Here is an 18,780-nt window from a genome sequence, read left to right as displayed (position 1 = left end):
GTGCGTATGTGTTACATGCACAGAGGAGACCTAACTTGTGAACAAAAAACATACAATATCCAAATGCTATTTAAATGTAGACAAATTACGCACATTAAAATTCATTTTGGCCTCATAGAGCCTTAATATCTCAGATTATATCTCAAAGATAAGATATTAGAGAAAGCTTGTGGCTGAGAAACATAAAAACTGTTGGGGTTTTTTTTTCAATTAGAGTATTCTGAGACCTTTAAAAAGCTACTAAAATGAGTGGCTTTAAGCTCAGCATTAAACACTATCGTATAAAATTAATTAGAACTCACTATTTAGCGGCAAGGTACTGGGTTTTTATAAAGCATATTTTATGGACTTTGCATTTTCTTCTGCGACCAGAGTTCTTCAGGTTGTTACCCGAGGCCTCGTTCAGACCCTCCAATGACACGTATCTTGAGACGTCTGATCAGATCAGAGGGCTGAGGGCTGCAGAAAAGACCATTAGGACTTCTCTTCCCCCCTCACTCAGAACACTGGAAGCATTTGATGTCTGACGCGAGTCAAACGCACCATCAAAGACTCCAGCCAGGAGAAATCCTGGCTGCAAATCCTCAGTAGAGGAACAGCTTCTGTAACGGTTTTATCCCCAAAGCCATCCGGCTGCTGAACCTGTCAAACAATCACACCTTCCTCCACATCCGACACACACTTTCATGCTCCACTATGTCATAAATTGGACCTCTAGATTATTCTATATTTGTTTTTCAGTGCAATATTGTACAAAAGTGAATTCACATAATTTATATAGATACATATGTTGTATAGTACCAATAACAAAGATAACCTTTTCATATCTTTAACTGTGGCTCTTCATTATTGCAATCTCACACATACAGTATTATACATGTAATATTCTTTGTTTTTAATCATTTGTTTTGAGGACGTTCACAATCCTAGGTTCACAATTAAAATGTCTACCTCTATATACCATAAACATTTACGGGACTTTCCCTTCAAAAATACAAATTGAACATTTAAATCGCCACAGTCTGCAGCTCGTAAAGGCGAGGCATTACTCACAGACAAAAAGCTGAAAAAAAGAAGACCCACCACAAACTCTTTTTTGCCCCCAAACTTTATTTGTCAGAGCAACGACAAATCTCTGCGTTTGGACTAGAAGTGAATATATCTACCTCGAATAAGAAGTCAGAGTGGCAGAAGACATTGGAGTAATTCATCTGCAAAATGAAACAAGCTATCACCTATTAGGTGGTTTATTAGACGTCCCTGAAACTGTCTCTGGACTCTTCAGACCACGAAGAGAATGATCACATCTGAATCCTCCTTGGAACATGTCCAAACCTTTCAGGGATTTGTGGATTTTCTATTATGAACCACAAAGCTGTATTCAAAATGTTACTTTTTTTCTTTTTTGGTTTATTTGTATGCTTCTATGTGTTGTCTCACAAAAGATCCTTGAAGTGCTTTTCTTCTTGATAACAGTTGTTTTTTTCATCTTCGTCTTTGGCATCTCTCTGATTTAGGGTCATCTTGGGGCTCTTTTGTTTGTTTATTTTTCATATTTTCCGTGCGTAGGTTTACTTCTTGATGTCAGTCGGCATAAACTTGGGCTGAATGTTATTTGGATTAAATAGTTCTATTTGGGTGAATTCTTGGAAAGTTGGTGAAGAGTCAAACTTATGTGGCTTTGTTGTGTGGTAAGTCACCGGCATCCTGACTGCACACGCTCGCATCTTTGATCCACCCAATAGCAAAAAGCCACTTTTTCTGAGCACCAGACGGTAAAGTCGCAGTGTATTCACCTGCTTACATGCTGTGTGCTGCACACCGGAGGAGGCTCAGAGATTTACAAAGTGTAGAAGTGGAAGATTTCAGGATTGCATCTGAAAAAGATACTTCCGTTCTGCTTTTGAATGTTGTGGTGGATAAAAGATTGGAAAAATATAAAAACATCAAACCTGACACAATTTTCCAGCCTTGCAGCAGTTCCTTTTTTGAGCAACTAAATAAATGAATACATGATTATCACAAACCCTGATGAAAGAAATATTTTCTAAAATGGTTCAAAGTTGAATAATCCATCCATCCATCCATCCATCCATCCATCCATCCATCCATCCATCCATCCATCCATCCATCCATCCATCCATCCATCCATCCATCCATCCATCCATCCATCCACCCATCCATCCATCCATGAATCCATCCATCCATTAGGGATGGGCGGTATGGACTAAAAACGGTATCACGATAATTTCTGGCATTTATCCCGATAACGATAAAAATGACGATAAAAAAGATACCAATTCAACTCCACCTTTTCAACTATAAATCTATCTCGCTCTCAGATCCGCCATGTTTGTTACACAAAAACGTCACCAACGGGAATTTATCCTTTCTTTCTTTCTTTCTTTCTTTCTTTCTTTCTTTCTTTCTTTCTTTCTTTCTTTCTTTCTTTCTTTCTTTCTTTCTTTCTTTCTTTCTTTCTTTCTTTCTTTCTTTCTTTCTTTCTTTCTTTCTTTCTTTCAGGCTCATTTACTTCCTTCCTTCCTTCCTTCCTTCCTTCCTTCCTTCCTTCTTTTCCTCCTGCTCTCTCCTTCCTGCTTCCCTTCCTCCATTCTCCCTTCCTTCCTCCTTTCCTTATGTTCTCCCTTCCTTCTCCCCTTTCCTTCCTTACTTCCTTCCTTCTTTTTTCCCTTCCTTCCTTCTTTCCTCCTGCTCTCTCCTTCCTTCTTCCCTTCCTCTTTTCTCCCTTCCTTCCTTCCTTCCTTCCTTCCTTCCTTCCTTCCTTCCTTCCTTCCTTCCTTCCTTCCTTCCTTCCTTCCTTCCTTCCTTCCTTCCTTCACGTACGTTGTGCGTGGATTTAACGCAGAACTATAAATCAGCTTTACACAAAAACGTCATCAACAGGAATTTATCGTTTTTACCGCGAGATGACAAATTCTTATTGTGAGGAATTTTTTCTACGGTTTATTGTGAACGGTAAAATATCGCCCATTCCTACCATCCATCCATCCATCCATCCATCCATCCATCCATCCATCCATCCATCCATCCATCCATCCATCCATCCATCCATCCATCCATCCATCCATCCATCCATCCATCCATCCATCCATCCATCCATCCATCCATCCATCCATCCATCCATCCATCCATCCATCCATCCGGTCCAGCAGTGTTGTAAATACGGGTAATGAGTTGAGAACTACCCACAGATAGTAGCACCACCGAAGCTCAGTATAACCAGCAAAGACAGCGCAGCTTATGAAACTAATAGGGACTGCTGAAGAAGGAAAAAAAAGATGTGTTGGTTGACACAGGACAATTCCAAAAGTTTTAGTCCAGTGCAACAAGTGGTGAAATCGAAGCTTTCAGCGCAGCAAGGTCAAGGTGTTGTTGTCCATCTGCCCAGCTCTACAAATAAACATGCATCCTGTGTGCATGTTTTTATCATGCAATGGTCAAAAAACACAGCACAAAACTCATCACAACCATCTGAAACTATGAAAACTGAGCAAAAATAAAGTAAACAGCCTTTTACAGCTATGATGTTAACCGAATTTACGTTGCAAAACGTACAACCTTTCTTACCATGTTATAGCCAATATGACTTCACAGTTAACAACCAGAAAAAGCTAGTTTCAGGAGCACACTCTGCATTCAGACATCAGTACAGATGTTAGTCAAAGTTTGATGTATAGCGCATATTTGAAAGCGGTTCCTAGGATCAATGAAATGAACAAAAAACAAAACTACAGAGTAGTAGGCTTCATTAATACATCAAAACAAGAAATCGCCGCAACAACACAAAGCAAGGCAGCTGCCAATTAAAACGGACTTACTGGTCCAGGAAGGCAAGTCCAGCGTTGGTCTTGCATCCTGCTCCTTCTCATAGCTCTTATAAACAATTAAGCAGAAATCCCTTTGTTGTGGTCCCTGCTCTTTTCCTCTTCTTTGCTTCCTACAACCTGGGCCTCTTTCATCTATTAACCATGATGCATGTGTAGTTGCTCGCCTCCTATAACCAGGGAGAAGTTGATGTGGTTTGACATATGTGTTCTCATTTTTTCAAAACCGATCTCTATAGGTACACGGAGCAGATCCAGGCTGGAGGAGGAGGAGAGGGAGGTGAGGGAGGTGAGGGTCCTGCTCAACCTAAAACACACCAATGAAACCTCAGAAGAATATACAAACTATTGTACATTAAGTTACAGTCTTTCTTATCCAAAATTACATCTTTCTCATGGTTTTTTGACTGTTTTCAATTTCAAACAAGGATTAAACTTGCCGCTTTTAATGTCAATGTAAAGCACTTTGAATTACCTTGTGTTGAATTGTGCTATATAAATAAATTTGCCTTGCCTTGCCTAAACTTCAGATCAGTTATTTGTTGTTTTTTTTTTTTTTTTTGGCTGGAAACAACTATTTTTTTTGTATTCTTATTAAGCTTCTCATTAAAATAATTCAGTCATTTTCTCTGGACATATTATGAATGATTATAAGCATTCTTTCCCTGAGCTGCATATAAATAGAACTAAGAGTGCATTGGACAACGCAACATATGCAAGGCTCGAACAAAATTGAACTTTAATTACATTTTAAACCATCAAGTTTTCATCTCCACCTGTGGGATGAAAGAAAAATAAACAAGTCTTTTCTGATATTGGATGATGGGCAACATTTGGAAGAAAAAGCACCAGTAAGTACAGATGGCTCTTATGAGACGTGAGTCAGAAATAACTTTGTAACTTTTTTTTTTTAAGTTTGATTAATGGAGGCCTGGGTGTCGAGCTTTGGTGTGAACTTTTGTCGCCACCTGGTGGATATATAGACAGGTCAGGAATTAACCAGTTAGTTCAGTAGTAGCTTCATACAGAGACAAAGAAAATTGATATTAAGGACATTTTTAAACCCCACTGTTTGTACCTGATATGAAAAAGTTTCAGTTGTTTTCCAAGAAAAGAAATGTTTCCAGATGTAAACCAAACACTTCAGTCAAAATCAAAATAAAGAAATCAAAAGCTTCAGAGAAGAATCAAAAGGAATTCAGGGAAGGATTTCAGGGTCAATAAACGGTTCTTTCATGAGAATATGTTGCTGTGCATGTGGTCAAGAAATGGAGTCAGCAATGTAATGATTGAAGGTGCTCTGATTGGGCCTTCATCAAGTCAGCAAAGACATGTAAAGAAACAAACAAACATTGATACAGCATTTAACAAGAGAATACAGCAGGTGGAAGACAAATACTGCTATTAGGCACGGAGTTGTAATGTTTGAAAAACTCCAGCCATGCTGTCAGACAATGGTTTGTTCATCATAAGAATAAAACATCCAAATACAAACTGAAAAGTGTGTTTAGTGGGCAGGGAAGTGTTGAGTTTACACACCTTTAAGTTCTCCACAAGGACAAAGCCCAACACAGGAGAGTCAGCCCCTGGAGTGGAGACTCAGCATTTAAAAGACAACGTACAATTCATGGACGGCAGTGATGTCAAATATTGAGTTTTATGCCCTCCACAATATGAGCAATCAATGACTTTCAAGTTCCTTTTAACCTAACTAGAGAACGAATTCCAGCTTCTACAAGTCAATCTAATCAGCACTGAGGAAGCTCTTGAATGGGAGATTAAACACCTCTCCAAATAACAAAAAAGTCAATTTTTGATCCTGCGAGAGCACTTGTGATTGTCAAGAGTTGATCTCAACATGTTCAAATGTTATGAAAAGAGCTTTTCATCTCTTGCCGTACTCTAAATACTCTATGAGCACTAATTATACGCCTTTACACAATAAAGATAGCAAATTTCATTATTACAGGTATAGAAATGGACACTTCGGACTGTATTTATTTGTGTCCTGAAACACAGTTCGGTTTTACCACGTTGAGCCCAGTGGATGCAATTATGTACCAACAGCAGCATCTAGTGGAAGTATCAGTGCAAAGGTTAACACCCACACAGGATCTTCCTGAGTGTACTGTATGTGAATGTGCTGTAGACTTACATCTTAAATAATAACAAAAGGAAATACATTATTATTCCCTTTACATAGCTGTCCAAGTACCCCCAACTCTGGCCTTTTGCTTTTTTGTACGTGAACAATTTCCCATCATGAAATCAACTGGAAGAATGTTCAGTGCAGCATTTTCTGCCAGACGTTTTGATTAAAAAATTAAAAACTCAGCTGAGTTAATCAAATCTGACTTTGACCTCAGAGATTTGTATCACACAAACAAACTTAAAATAAGCTCTCCATTATTGCTGGATTCATTTTTTGTTTTCAATTAGCCTGATTACGTTTAATGTGCCCACACTGTGCTCATTTTCAGACATCTAATTTCAATCTCTTGCACCTCTAGAGTAACTTTGAGCATAACTCCAAAAGCCTGTAAGTTACTTTTAAACAACCAAGACTAAGAATCTCAAGGAGAGGCTCAATGAGCACATTTGGCCCATGTGTGTTTTGACTGGTCAAAAACACACAACTCTTATTGCTCATCTCACACTTAAAAACATAGCAATGTTTTAAGTTTTAACATTTTCTGTAGATGACTTTAACACCTCAAATCCTTCCCACATATTCAGATTCTTAATATGAAAGTGGACAGCACAGTGAACCGCGACGGCAGAGACTGAAGCGGAGCATCTCTGCCCGGTAAAAACTCATTTGTGTAATATTCTGGATGATGTTGCAGTAAAATACCAGTTGAGTCAGAAAAGATCTGCAGCCAAGAAACAGAGAAGCTAATGAGGCTGTCACCAAATTATACACTAAAATACACACAAATACAGCCACACACAGGTTGCCAACACATCACACTCTACTTACCACACGGGGTTCAGATTTATGATCTTCTACCATTTGAACAGCACCAACATTCAGCTTCATTTTGTCTGCAAACCCAGCTGTGTACTGGGACTTGTTCATAAAACAGTGTCAGGGAAGTGTAACGAAAAATAAATCAATCAATCAAATCAAACTTTATTTATATAGCACTTTGCATACAATAGTTACTTTACATAATAAAATCAACATGTAACCCGACCAGGGCGATCCCCACAGCAACGACCTCACAGGCCAAGTAGGCATAGTCCCTGGTGTGGAAGATCTCCATGAGGAAAAAGTACTGGAGTTAACATATGAAAAAGTAAAAACAACATTACAATAAACCATTACAAAAAAAAGTTAATATAAAAGAATAAGTACATAATAAAATAATTGAAAAATAAGTAGTTCAAATAATAAGAAATAACTAAATAACAATAAATTAAACCACACTATTAAAATAAATAAAATTCAGCTATAAGCTAAACTAAAAAGGAAGGTCTTGAGCCTCTTTTTAAAAATGTCAACCGTCTCTGCAGCCCTGAGGTTCTCTGGTAGGCTGTTCCACAGATGGGGACCGTAGTAGTGGAATGAGCTCTCGTCAAAAGTTTTTGTTCTAACTTTAGGAACAATTAAAAGGCTGGTGGGGCAGCACGGTGGCTTTGTGGTTTACACTTTTGCCTCACAGCAAGAAGGTTCCCAGTTCAACTCCCAGGCCTGGGGGGGTCTTTCTGTGTGGAGTTTACATGTTCTCCCTGTGCTTGCGTGGGTTCTCTCCGGGTACTCCGGCTTCCTCCCACAGTCTGCTTGTGTGTATATATGTGGCCCTGCGATGGACTGGCGATGAACCCCTGCCTCCCGCCTGAAAAATGAGCTGTGATAGGCTCCAGCAGACCCCCGTGACCCATTATACTGTAGATAATGGATGGATGGATAAAAGGCCGGTACCAGAGGACCACAGGGTCCACAAGGGCTCATCATTTACTGTAAAAGCAGATCAGATAAATAAGAAGGTCCAAGACTATTAAAACATTTGTAAACTTATAAAGAACCTTAAAATCAATCCTGAAATGCACAGGGAGCCAGTGCAGCAATTTTTTTTAGACTGGCATAATGTGGTCCCGCCCTCTGGTCCTCGTCAGCACACGTGGGTGAATTCTGTAGTAGTTATACATTTGAAATACTATTTTTAGGAAGACCAGAGAGCAGGTCATTGCAGTAATCTATTCCACTAGCAATAAAAGCATGTATCAACACTAGGGTTGCCACCTTTCAGAAATAGAAATAAGGGACGCCCTGATTTCAGCAGCGCAGGAGCCAAAAAAAAAGCCCTAAAACTTCTAAACTGAATAAAAATGTGTTTATTTTATATGAAAAACAAAATGCTTTGATTTAAAGTTTAAAATGCTTTAATAGCATTGAACTTTCATGACTGTAGAGACAGACAACCATATAGCAACTGAAATAGCCTCCTATACTACGTATGTCCACATCAGCCCAGATGTATAATATACAGTACATACATACATACATACATACATAGGTGAAGAATATGGTGTAAAAGTTAACTTATTTTAATAATTCAACTAGAATATGGTGTAAAAGTTAATTTATTTCAATAATTCAACTAGAATATGGTGTAAAAGTTAATTTATTTCAATAATTCAACTAGAATATGGTGTAAAAGTTAATTTATTTCAATAATTCAACTAGAATATGGTGTAAAAATTAATGAAAATACGGGACAAATCGCGTCCCATATTAGTTCAATACGGGACGCAACATTTTTTTCTCAAATAAAGGACAATTCCGTATTTTACGGGACGGGTGGCAACCCTAATCAACACCTCCGTGTTGGCAAGAGGGAGAAATTGACGGGCTCTGGCAAGGTTTTTAAGGTGATAAAAGCCTGTCTTTGCTACATTTCTAATAGTTGAAAATACAAATACAACTCAGAGTCAAAAAGGTATGACAGGTAATACTATGTCTTGGAACAATAATCATCATCAAGTTTAGGGAAAACCTAGCAGCACCCCATGCTAACTGTCAAGCACCAAGTTGAAAGGATGACAGTTTGGGGTTGTTTTGCAGCTTCAGGACTTTGCCACATTGCAACCATTGAGTCAACCATGAACTCATCTGAAGAGCAACATGTTCTAGAGTCAGATATGAATTTAGCAACAACAGGACAACAAGACGAGGATTTCAAGTGTAACAGCTAATCAACACCAAGAAAGTCAAATAGTAAAGGTGTTGAAGTGGCCCAGACACAGTCACATCAACCTGACTGAAATACTGTGACCTTAAACAGAACTATATTCTTAAATGATTGCTTGAAAATGTCAGTGAACTGAAGAAACGCTCTAAAAGTAAGAGGTCATAATTCAGCCACAATTAGAGCTGAAAGAGTTTGTACGTTCTGTCTCTTACGACTGTGATTCCTCATACCGTGGCTACAACGATCGGATTTGCTAAGTATTGCAATGTCCTGTTTATTAATGACAGTCTTTCAATGACAAGGTTTTGTTTTGTTCTGTTTTGCTTTTCCTTGATGAAATTAGTGCACATTAAGCAAATCACAGCAATCGAGAGAGCGGCCAGCGATGGAGAAAAGCCTAAAGTGAATCCTTGAAGGACAATCCAGGATTAAACAGCAGATCCGTGTTCATTTTCACGGGGGGCTTAATCCTGGTTACAGTCACAACAGTCATTTGCAAAAGTTAGTCACCCCTCTTTAGTCCCATCTTCTCTGCATGTAAACAAATAATAAAAAATATGAGATGGTCAATCTCAATACGATGAATAAAACCTTAGACAAACAACAATATATTTCATAACTTTTTTTCCATTCTGTCATTATTTATTCAACAAAAATGTATTAAAAAAAAATAGAAAAATAATAGTGTGGGCTATAATAGATACCAGTTACTGCCAGTGCAGGATTTGATAATTCAAGATGCTGGTAGTCAGCAGTGGCGCTTTTACACTAGTACCTACTCAGCCCGTCTCGACTCCACTCGCCTTGCCCTCGTTTCTTTTAAAATACCCAGATCAGAAGTAGGAGGTTGGAGTGAAGATGCTGCGACGTATTTGATTGTGTGATCTAAACGAAGAAGACAACACTAAAGATGTGGCCTGGAGTAGATGTTAGATGTGCTGCTGGATCTGTGGCTTGTGTTTGATACCAAGTTAAAAAATGAGAGTGAGAGAAGCTTCAAGCGGCGACGCTTTTAAAAAAAATGTTGTTTCTCTATGCGCTGCTGAAAAAACAGCTGGGAGCCGCAAGCTCCTGGTGGATCTTGTCGTTCCTAATCGCACGAAACAGACTTTTGCGCTGCCATTGCCTGTCGAATAAAATGAACAAGAAACCGCGAGTTGCTATTTCGCTGATTTCCTCCTCCTGACTCAGACGTCTGACTCCCAATCCCCCGACCAATCGGTGGTGTGTAGTGTGATGACGTTAGATACAGCCCAACTCAACCCGCTTAGAACCTCAGCAGAATAGATACAGAAAAAGAATCTACTCGGCACGCCTCCACCCGCCTCCACCCCTAGTGGAAAAGCGCAAAACCGAGGCGAGACGAGGCTGAGTAGGTACTAGTGTAAAAGCGCCACAGATGTCCAGACCTCTATTGAAGGCCCATTTCTGGGGTTTCTGGCCTGGAGTATTCAAATGTGTGTTTAATACAATACAAGGAAAGAAGGAACAAAGGCGAGAAAGGTATTAGGGGAACAACTGTTGCTGCACATCGATCTGGCAAGGATTATTAACGGTGGCGGAGGATTGTGAGGTAGGGTTATGTTACAGACACAGTGTGCAGTCTTTTCATTTACCATGATCTACACTTTTGAGCCATGGGAGTACCGAGTAAAAGATTCTCTACGTTTATGTTTGGACTTTTGAGAAAAACCACCTGAAAAACACAATTCGATTATTTAGGATCAAAAATTTGTCATTCAAATTTGTAGCGTAGTTATTAAGTCACAGACCCATTAGCCTCTTTTTTTCTTTCATGTGTGTGTGTGTATGTCTGGAATCTCCACCAGATTTAAAATAAAAATACAGGTTAAATACATCTTAGTAATGTAGTCCAAACTCCTAAGTGGAGCAGCTAAATGGATTTGTTAAGGAAACCTCCTTTTTTATGTAAGAGGTTCAAAGTATCAGGTGATACTGAACTGATTGAGCTAAAGCCGACTGACTGCAAACTCATCCAGCAGGTGCTGGAGGTTTATGTTTCCAACCAGAGTTTTACCTTTATAGACACGTTCCCCTTTTTTAAAATAAAATTAAAGATTTTTTTTTCGTTATCCCATAGACAGGTATAAAAGGGTGAAATTACATGTTAAAAACTGGAAGAAATGTATTTCAGAGAAGAAATTACAAACAATGTTGGTGGTTTAATAAAGTACTGTTGGCCCTTTCTAAGATCTGAATACTAAATAAATAAATGTATGCATCGTCTAACAGGTAAGTACATGTATTTTAAATGTTGACATTGTGTGTCTTCCCGGTTCATTTGGGATTTGTTTTGGTAGCCTATTTACTGCAATCTAATTAAAAGAGATATACAACACCCGATTAGCCCGGCCTTCAGCGCTTTAGCCTCTTAGCTTCTTTATCAACCAAACCAACACTGAGACTGATTAAAGCCTCAGTGTTGCTGCAAAACATGGAGATAAATTCATTCTGACTTTAAACAATAAAAAAAAACAGAACATCAACCACAACACTATAAGATGGAATTCTTGTCTATGCAGGACTTAAACTTTGGATTAAAACTTTAAATTATTTTAAAGTCTGCATTGCATTGTTTTGTAATTATATAATTCATGTGTATTTATATAGTGTGTGACACACACACACACACACACACACACACACACACACACACACACACACACACACACACACACACACACACACACACACACACACACACACACACACACACACACGATCTGCTGTGTTGACTGTGTTGACAGTGTAGGGATGGACTGTCAAGCCTTTTACTTTCTCCCAGTCGATGCAAAATCATGTGAAAGTAACAGTTGTTGATGGAATATTGTACTCTGCATGTCAGTCATGGTAAGACTATCACCCTGGACAGACTATATATTTAAAGGTCAGACTAGAACTTGGTTAAACCACTCACACCACAAAAAAAAGAAGAAAAGGTAGGGCAAAAAAATATAAATGAGGGTTAATACTGGTGTTGGTTTCCCACAATGGAGACAGCTCTTAACAAATAAGGACGGGAGAACTGTCAATCTTTCTTCTAGATGGATAAATAGTTTCTTGCAAAACTATACTAATGTTCACACTGATTGTATTATGTTAATTGCTGCACAACTGAGTAACTACTGTATTTTTCCATTCTTCTCACTGTTTTGAAATGTTGCTGACTCGGCTCAAAGTAGAATTATGCCACTTTTCCACTAGTCTCGCCTCAGCCCGGCTCGACGCGGCTCCACAAGTGTGTTTTTGCACAGCCAGATGAGAAGTGGGCAGGTTGGGGTGAATCTGCTGTGACGTACTCGATTGCGCAACACCTTTGTTCATGTCGGCGCAGATAAGAAATCAGCTGGAGCCGCGAGCGGCTGAGAGTAAAACAGCCCGTCTACATCCCTTTTTTAATTCTCTCGACAGCCACCAGGTTTATGAACATCCGCACCTCAGAGTTGGATCACCAAACAGACGTTTCGCGCTTTATAATAAAATCGCTGCGAGCCGCGGGTTGCTCTCGCGCTGACTCCCGCTTCATGATTCAAACGTTTGACGGCCCCGACCAATCAGGGGCCTGTAGTTTGATGACGGCCCGCCCCCCGACCAATCAGTGGCGAGGAGGGTGGTGACCTCAGAAATAGTCCCGGCTCAGCCCTGATAGAACCTCGCTAGAATGGTTACAGAAAAATGTATCTGCTTGGAGCGGCTCTACCCGTCTCAGCCCGTAGTGCAAAAGGGCAAAACGGGGCCGTGGCGGGTAGAACCGAGGTGAAGCGAGACTAGTGCAAAAGGGCCATTACTCTGGCCTTCCCCTTTATCTGCACCTAACTTCAGACTATAAACCAAGCTTCGTTCACCCTTTATTTGTGCTCTTGCTTTTTTTACTTTGTCAGGAACAGCAAATCAACATCAACAGTGACATAGTTCACTCATACCTTGTTCAGTGTTTTATGTTTTGACTCTAGAAATAATGATGTTTGTTGTTATTTGTTTCACATGAAAAATGTCAAGTTCCCATTTGTTAGGAATACACCATCCATGGTAACATCATAACCCAGGTTAAAGACTGGTGAAACTTTACTCATATAAGGCAACAGTTCTTTAAATTATTCCCCAATACACAACACAGAGGAAAGACCCCATGGTAAAGTCCAGCCTCAGTCAAGCCAATGTGTGAAAAGTTAATTACAAATCAATGTTTTAATTACCTACCCGTGAGGCACTTTCACCAACTGTACCTGGCTGACCTGCAGACAAGGGTTTGTTTAGGACGTGGTATTGTTAGTTTGGTTTGCTGCATTAGCTTGGTTTTACTGTGCTTTCATGCTCGATCGTGTAATTTGTGCCAGGGGATCCCTGAAGTTTAATGTTTTAAATGCTGGGCCGCGGAGGAAAGCCTGGTGTTCTGCCGATTTCTGCTGCTTTGCCGAAAAATGCTACCTAATGGTTTTCTACCTTTGTAGAGCTACAATTTTACTGTTTTACTCCCTAGCCCACTTTTTTTTCTGTCCATTTTTACATCGTGCAAGAAATGATGGGCGTGGCAATCAAAGTTTGAAAATCGACTGGGCGCGTGCGCAGAACCACAAAGTAGCATTTCTCGGCAGGGAGCAAGGATCGGCAGAACACCGGCTGGCTGAGTTTTGTTTAAAATTGAATTTCTGTTGCAAATAAAACCTGTCTTCCAATTCATTGCATTTTTCATTGCATTTTTAGCCTAGTTATTTTTGTGGTAGAAGTATCGGCGAGTACACAAATTAAAATACTCGTACTCGTACTCGGTGTGAAACAAATGGTATCGGGGCATCCCTAGTTTCAATAGAACAGTGGCAAAGCAGCTTCAATTGGAAAGTGGCCTTAACTGACCTCTGGCTCCAGACCTGCGCAACTCAGAAGGAGAAAGTCCTACTGACCTAATAGCACGTTAATCCTGAGGCTAAGGTAATCACTTGTGTCACAGACAAGTTGCAGGATTCCAGAAGAGGATTCCAAAGGATTAGAGAATAAAACAGCACTTACAGTCAGAGATGCCCATTTCAAGTTAGGCCACTCCATTGTGGAGATTACTAACTAATGGACTATGGACTGTTGTGTTTTTAGTTATGGGGCAGACACAGCAAACTGAGAGCAGTGAGGAGATCGACGTAAAAGCCCTTCAGGACATGTATAAAAGATTTGTCACAGAGTGCCCGAGTGGAGTACTTTTTCTGCATGAGTTTAAGCGTTTCTTTGGGGTGGACCCCACAGGAGAAGCAGCTGATTATGCAGAGAGCATGTTTCGAGCGTTCGACAAAAATGGGGTGAGAAAGTCAAATCTGTCAAGGCCTTTTTTATTCATCATCCATAAAGTTCAAATGTGCAGCAATTTTTTTTTCTCATTTAAATTTTAATCTTTTAGGACAATACGATTGACTTCCTGGAGTTTGTGGCCGCACTGAATTTGGTTTTCCGTGGAGACCTTGAGCATAAACTGCGCTGGTCTTTCAAGGTGTATGACAAAGATGGAAACGGCTACGTGGACAGGAGTGAGCTACGGTCAATAATTGATGTAAGTTGAGCTAAGACAAAATTTCTTATGGGTGTTGCGGTAAATATAAAACACATTGAAATGACAGGGTTCTCATATTTCTTATGCGTGTAACAGAAAGCAGGTTTCAAGTCCAAATTAAGTAGGAAGTGATATACTTTATATTCAAGGTACTGTGTTTTCATTTCTTTATTCTTTATTTGCTGTCCCCCTCTTAAAATGTCCAACTACTGGTTTGTCGGCAACGTATTGGTGAGAATGTGAATACAAGTCAGACACTCTTTACAACAACAAACATCTATTTGAATTATAAACAACATTGGGTTTCCTACCATCACAATAAATACACTTTAACCAAAACTAAATTCCATGTATGATAAAGTTGCATTAAAACCATTGACAAATACAACATAATTCAAAAGAAATTTGCTCTCAAAGTTTTAGGCAGATGAGGAGACGAGTATCAAAAAATTGGTAATCATTCGTCTTCCTTTGGATAATCAATCTGGGGCGAAGATCAAGGAAAGAGCAACTTTTGTTTCTGTTAAAGGTCACCAATAAGAAAAAAATCCTATCTATGTTGCAATGAAAGTGTTCTGATGGTTCTGCTGTTAATTTAAAATCAAATCCAGTTTGAATGCTTATGTTTTTGCAATGCTGAATTTCAAATATTCAACTCAGTTGTAGCTTTTAAATTAATATTGTGCATTTTAACTATAAGCATATAAATCTGTGTCATTGTACAGCTGTACCCTTCCTTTCAAAAACTGAGACATATTTAAAGTTGAGTTTTATAGTAAAAAATAAGTAAAAAATAATTCTGCAGCTAGTTTTTTTTTTTTACTTTTCTATATCAATGGATCAGTTTCAATTTCCTTCGAAGGAACATTTAATTACTTTTTAGGAAGCTTTACCTGGCTGTCCAGGTCTCTCGTCTCTACGATCAGCAAACACCTGGCTTGACAAAATAATAATGGAGGGAAGGAAAGAGAGAGAGTGACTGAACAAGAGTAAATCTTTGACAGTTTTAAAAGCATCTTCACCTCCACACCTATAGTGTGCTAAGGTACAAATAGCAGAAAATAATATTTTCTGCTCAAAGTTTGGGGCGGTTATTGAGTGCACTGTCCATCAGCAGTGCAGAGTCTTGAGCTAAATAAAAGCTGGTGATCTGACACTTCATACCATTGCAATATAAAATCTTTATTTATTTTCACTAGAGCATTTATCGGATTAAAAAGTGCTCGAAAACGGACCCAGTGGATTCACACCTCACAGTGGACGATGTCGTGGATCGAATACTGGAGGCTGTTGACAGTGATAGAGATGGTGAGGATCTAGAGCCATAACTCATTCATAACGCACTGAAGAAACAAGGGCTCATTATTTAATCAGCAGAAGAGATTAATCCTGTTCATTGTTCTTCCATAGGTCATGTAAGCCTGGAAGAGTTCATTAGAGGAGCGCAGCAGGACCCATGGGTGCTCAGCATGTTGAGGTTGGACATGAACCCTGCTGGATGGGTGCTCGAACACCGGAGAAAGAGTGCACACTTCTGAAGCATTAGATCACATGAGCCTTTACAATGCCAAACAAGAAAGAACAATCATGACTTCAAACCAACGGATTTTAAAGCACATCTATCAGATGTATCAACCACACACGCTACAACACCATCCTACCATCCACACTTTGAAACAGAATATGAAACAGGCAATTTCATATGCAAATACTGAGAAAGTTGGTGTCAACTTACCCATCATTTTCCTTTTTGGACTTAATGATTGTTAATATAATGATCTTTGTTTATCCCCCATGCTTATACTTCTCTGTTTTTACTGTTAAAATGTTACTAAAGGCTAAGATTTAAAGCCTTTAGTAACGGCATCGGCCTTCTTGTCATGAGTGTCATTGCGTAAATAATGAATCATGATGCTTTTTTACAGCGCTTCTGGTTTTTATATTATTATTTCTGTTTTTAAGTTATTGTACTAGGACTCCTTTTGGCATTTCCAAGTATTCAGAATAAAATGTATTGATAATATACATTTACATTTCTGTTATTAAAGAGAGATTCCAATGCCACGGTCAATCTACACCATTGGTGTCTGAGTTTGTTTTATTTGTTTACCTTCTTGATTTTTGATTGATTAATGAAATAAATAATCTTGCTATTTTATTTTTAAGTGCTACCATCCTCGTGAGTATGTCTGGTAAAAACTATATAATACATGAGGCTGGTTACTGATTTAATTAGATTACATTTTTCTTAACTTGACATTTAAGACACAGCCAAACAAGGGATGTGTTTCACTCACTGGTTGAAAGCGAGGGAAACAGATCCACTCTGATCCACCTGCACATCGATCTCCTGCTCCATTCTTCCCTCACTTATAAACAAGTCCCTGAGGAACTTGAACTCCTCCACTTGCGACAGTATCTGATTCCTGACCTGGAGTGTGCCCTCCACCCTATTCCAACTGAGGATTATGGTCTCAGATTTGAAGGTGCTAATTTTCATCCCGGCCGCTTTATTCGGCTGTGAACCGCTCGAGGGACAGGTGAAGGTCTTGACCTATTGAAGCCAACAGAACCATATCATCTGCACAAAGCAGACGCAGTTCTGAGGTCAGTAAACCAGACCCGCTCCCCTCCTTGGCTACACATACTGTAGATATTCTGTCCATAAAAGTATTGAACAGAATTGCTGACAAAGGGTGGCCTTGGCGGAGTCCAACCCCCATGGGAAACTGGTCTGACTTACAGGCGACAATGCGGACCAAGCTCTGAAACAGGATGTAGAGGGACCAGACTGCCTGTATTAGTAATTCTGGGATCCCATTGTCCCAGAGAAACCCCACAAGAGTCTCCGAGGGACACGATCAAATGCCTTCTCCAAGTCCACAAAGCACATGTAGAGTGGTTGGGTAAACTCCCATGGCCCCTCCAAGGCCCTGCTGAGAGGGCTGGTCCACTTTATGATCCACAACTATGTAATCGATCCTCGATCTGCGACCTAGATTGAAGGGGCCATTCTTCCCAATCACACCCTTCCGGGGGCATAAAGCCTTCCACAACTGAGCTCCTTGGATCATTGGAAAACCGCACAGCTGCATGTGTTGCATTTGCAGAACTTATTCCTTAGTTTTTATGTTTTCTTTTTTCTTCTTTAGATGTCTCTTGGCTACTATACTTGTGAATTTAGTCATGTGGATATCTAAGCAGGTGCATTAGAGATAGGGTCACTTAAGGTTTAAAAAAGATTGACCATGTGGATTACTGCTTTTAAAGTGAGCTTACTACAGCCTACGGTAAGACTGAGAATAAGCTTCTGGCTTAGAGTCACACTTCCCGTGTTAATTATTACAGCTGAATTAGGACTCGGCCTCCAAGGCGTTAAAGAGACAGCCAACACCAATACTTAAGTGGACAATAAGTGAAGTGGAGACAGCCCTCAGTATTTTGTTTTACTAAAGTATTTGCATTTTTTTATTCAGACGTTTGTTATAGTGGCAAACTCATGTTTGGCCTAGACAAATATTCGCACATAGAGAACGTTAAAAAAGTAAGAATAGAAACCGTAGATCCGTAAAGCGTATCTTTGTCAGTACGAACTAACACACTGAGAAGGTTGCTTGGAACGCATCTTGCGTTTAAAGATTCATTTTTTTTAATATAGTGATTCTTCCGTTTCATAAGTTGGTATCTGTAAACTTCAGAGTGGACCCAGGCCAAAATAAGAAACAAAATAGAACTACATTCAATAATAACAATCTTACCTGACTTCAAAATAAACAAACCAAAAGACAAAGACTCACTCCCTAAACTAAAGAAATGAGGGTCAACATGAATGGCAGTCCCTCCCTACACAGAAACCACTTCTGACTGACTGGATGAAGGTGTGGCTGATTGAGAGCAGGCAGAGAGTGGAATGGGCCTCTCCTCCGTTCAACATCCTGGCAATTAAAATCCCAAACAACCACCCGCACACTCTTCCAATCCTGACCAAGCACATGCGCACTAAAATTAACATAAGTAGTTGGTTCCACAAAAGATTACAGTCATAACACCTTTATTGGAAGGTTACTAACACATTTGTCCGTGTCTCCAGTACTTTTGTTTTTTTAAATTTAAATTTTGATTTTTTGTGGAAAAAAAACCTCTGAATCTTTTAGAATAAGGGAAGTTACTCAGTTAATGTATT

The 18,780-nt window shown here is 39.4% G+C and overlaps 1 protein-coding gene across 1 annotated transcript; it reads left to right on the top strand.

The window, feature by feature from the left end:
* Positions 1–14,142: 14,142 nt before the first annotated feature.
* Positions 14,143–16,567, top strand: LOC133419742 (guanylyl cyclase-activating protein 2-like). The gene is made up of 4 exons (XM_061709150.1): positions 14,143–14,349; positions 14,448–14,597; positions 15,797–15,905; positions 16,008–16,567. The coding sequence occupies exons 1-4, from the start codon at positions 14,152–14,154 to the stop codon at positions 16,133–16,135; spliced, it is 585 nt and encodes a 194-aa protein (XP_061565134.1). The 5' UTR covers positions 14,143–14,151; the 3' UTR covers positions 16,136–16,567.
* Positions 16,568–18,780: the final 2,213 nt, after the last annotated feature.

The sequence above is a fragment of the Cololabis saira genome, chromosome 2 (genome assembly GCF_033807715.1).
Source record: "Cololabis saira isolate AMF1-May2022 chromosome 2, fColSai1.1, whole genome shotgun sequence".
NCBI lineage: Eukaryota > Metazoa > Chordata > Actinopteri > Beloniformes > Belonidae > Cololabis > Cololabis saira.
This window is presented reverse-complemented; position numbering and strand designations above follow the sequence as displayed.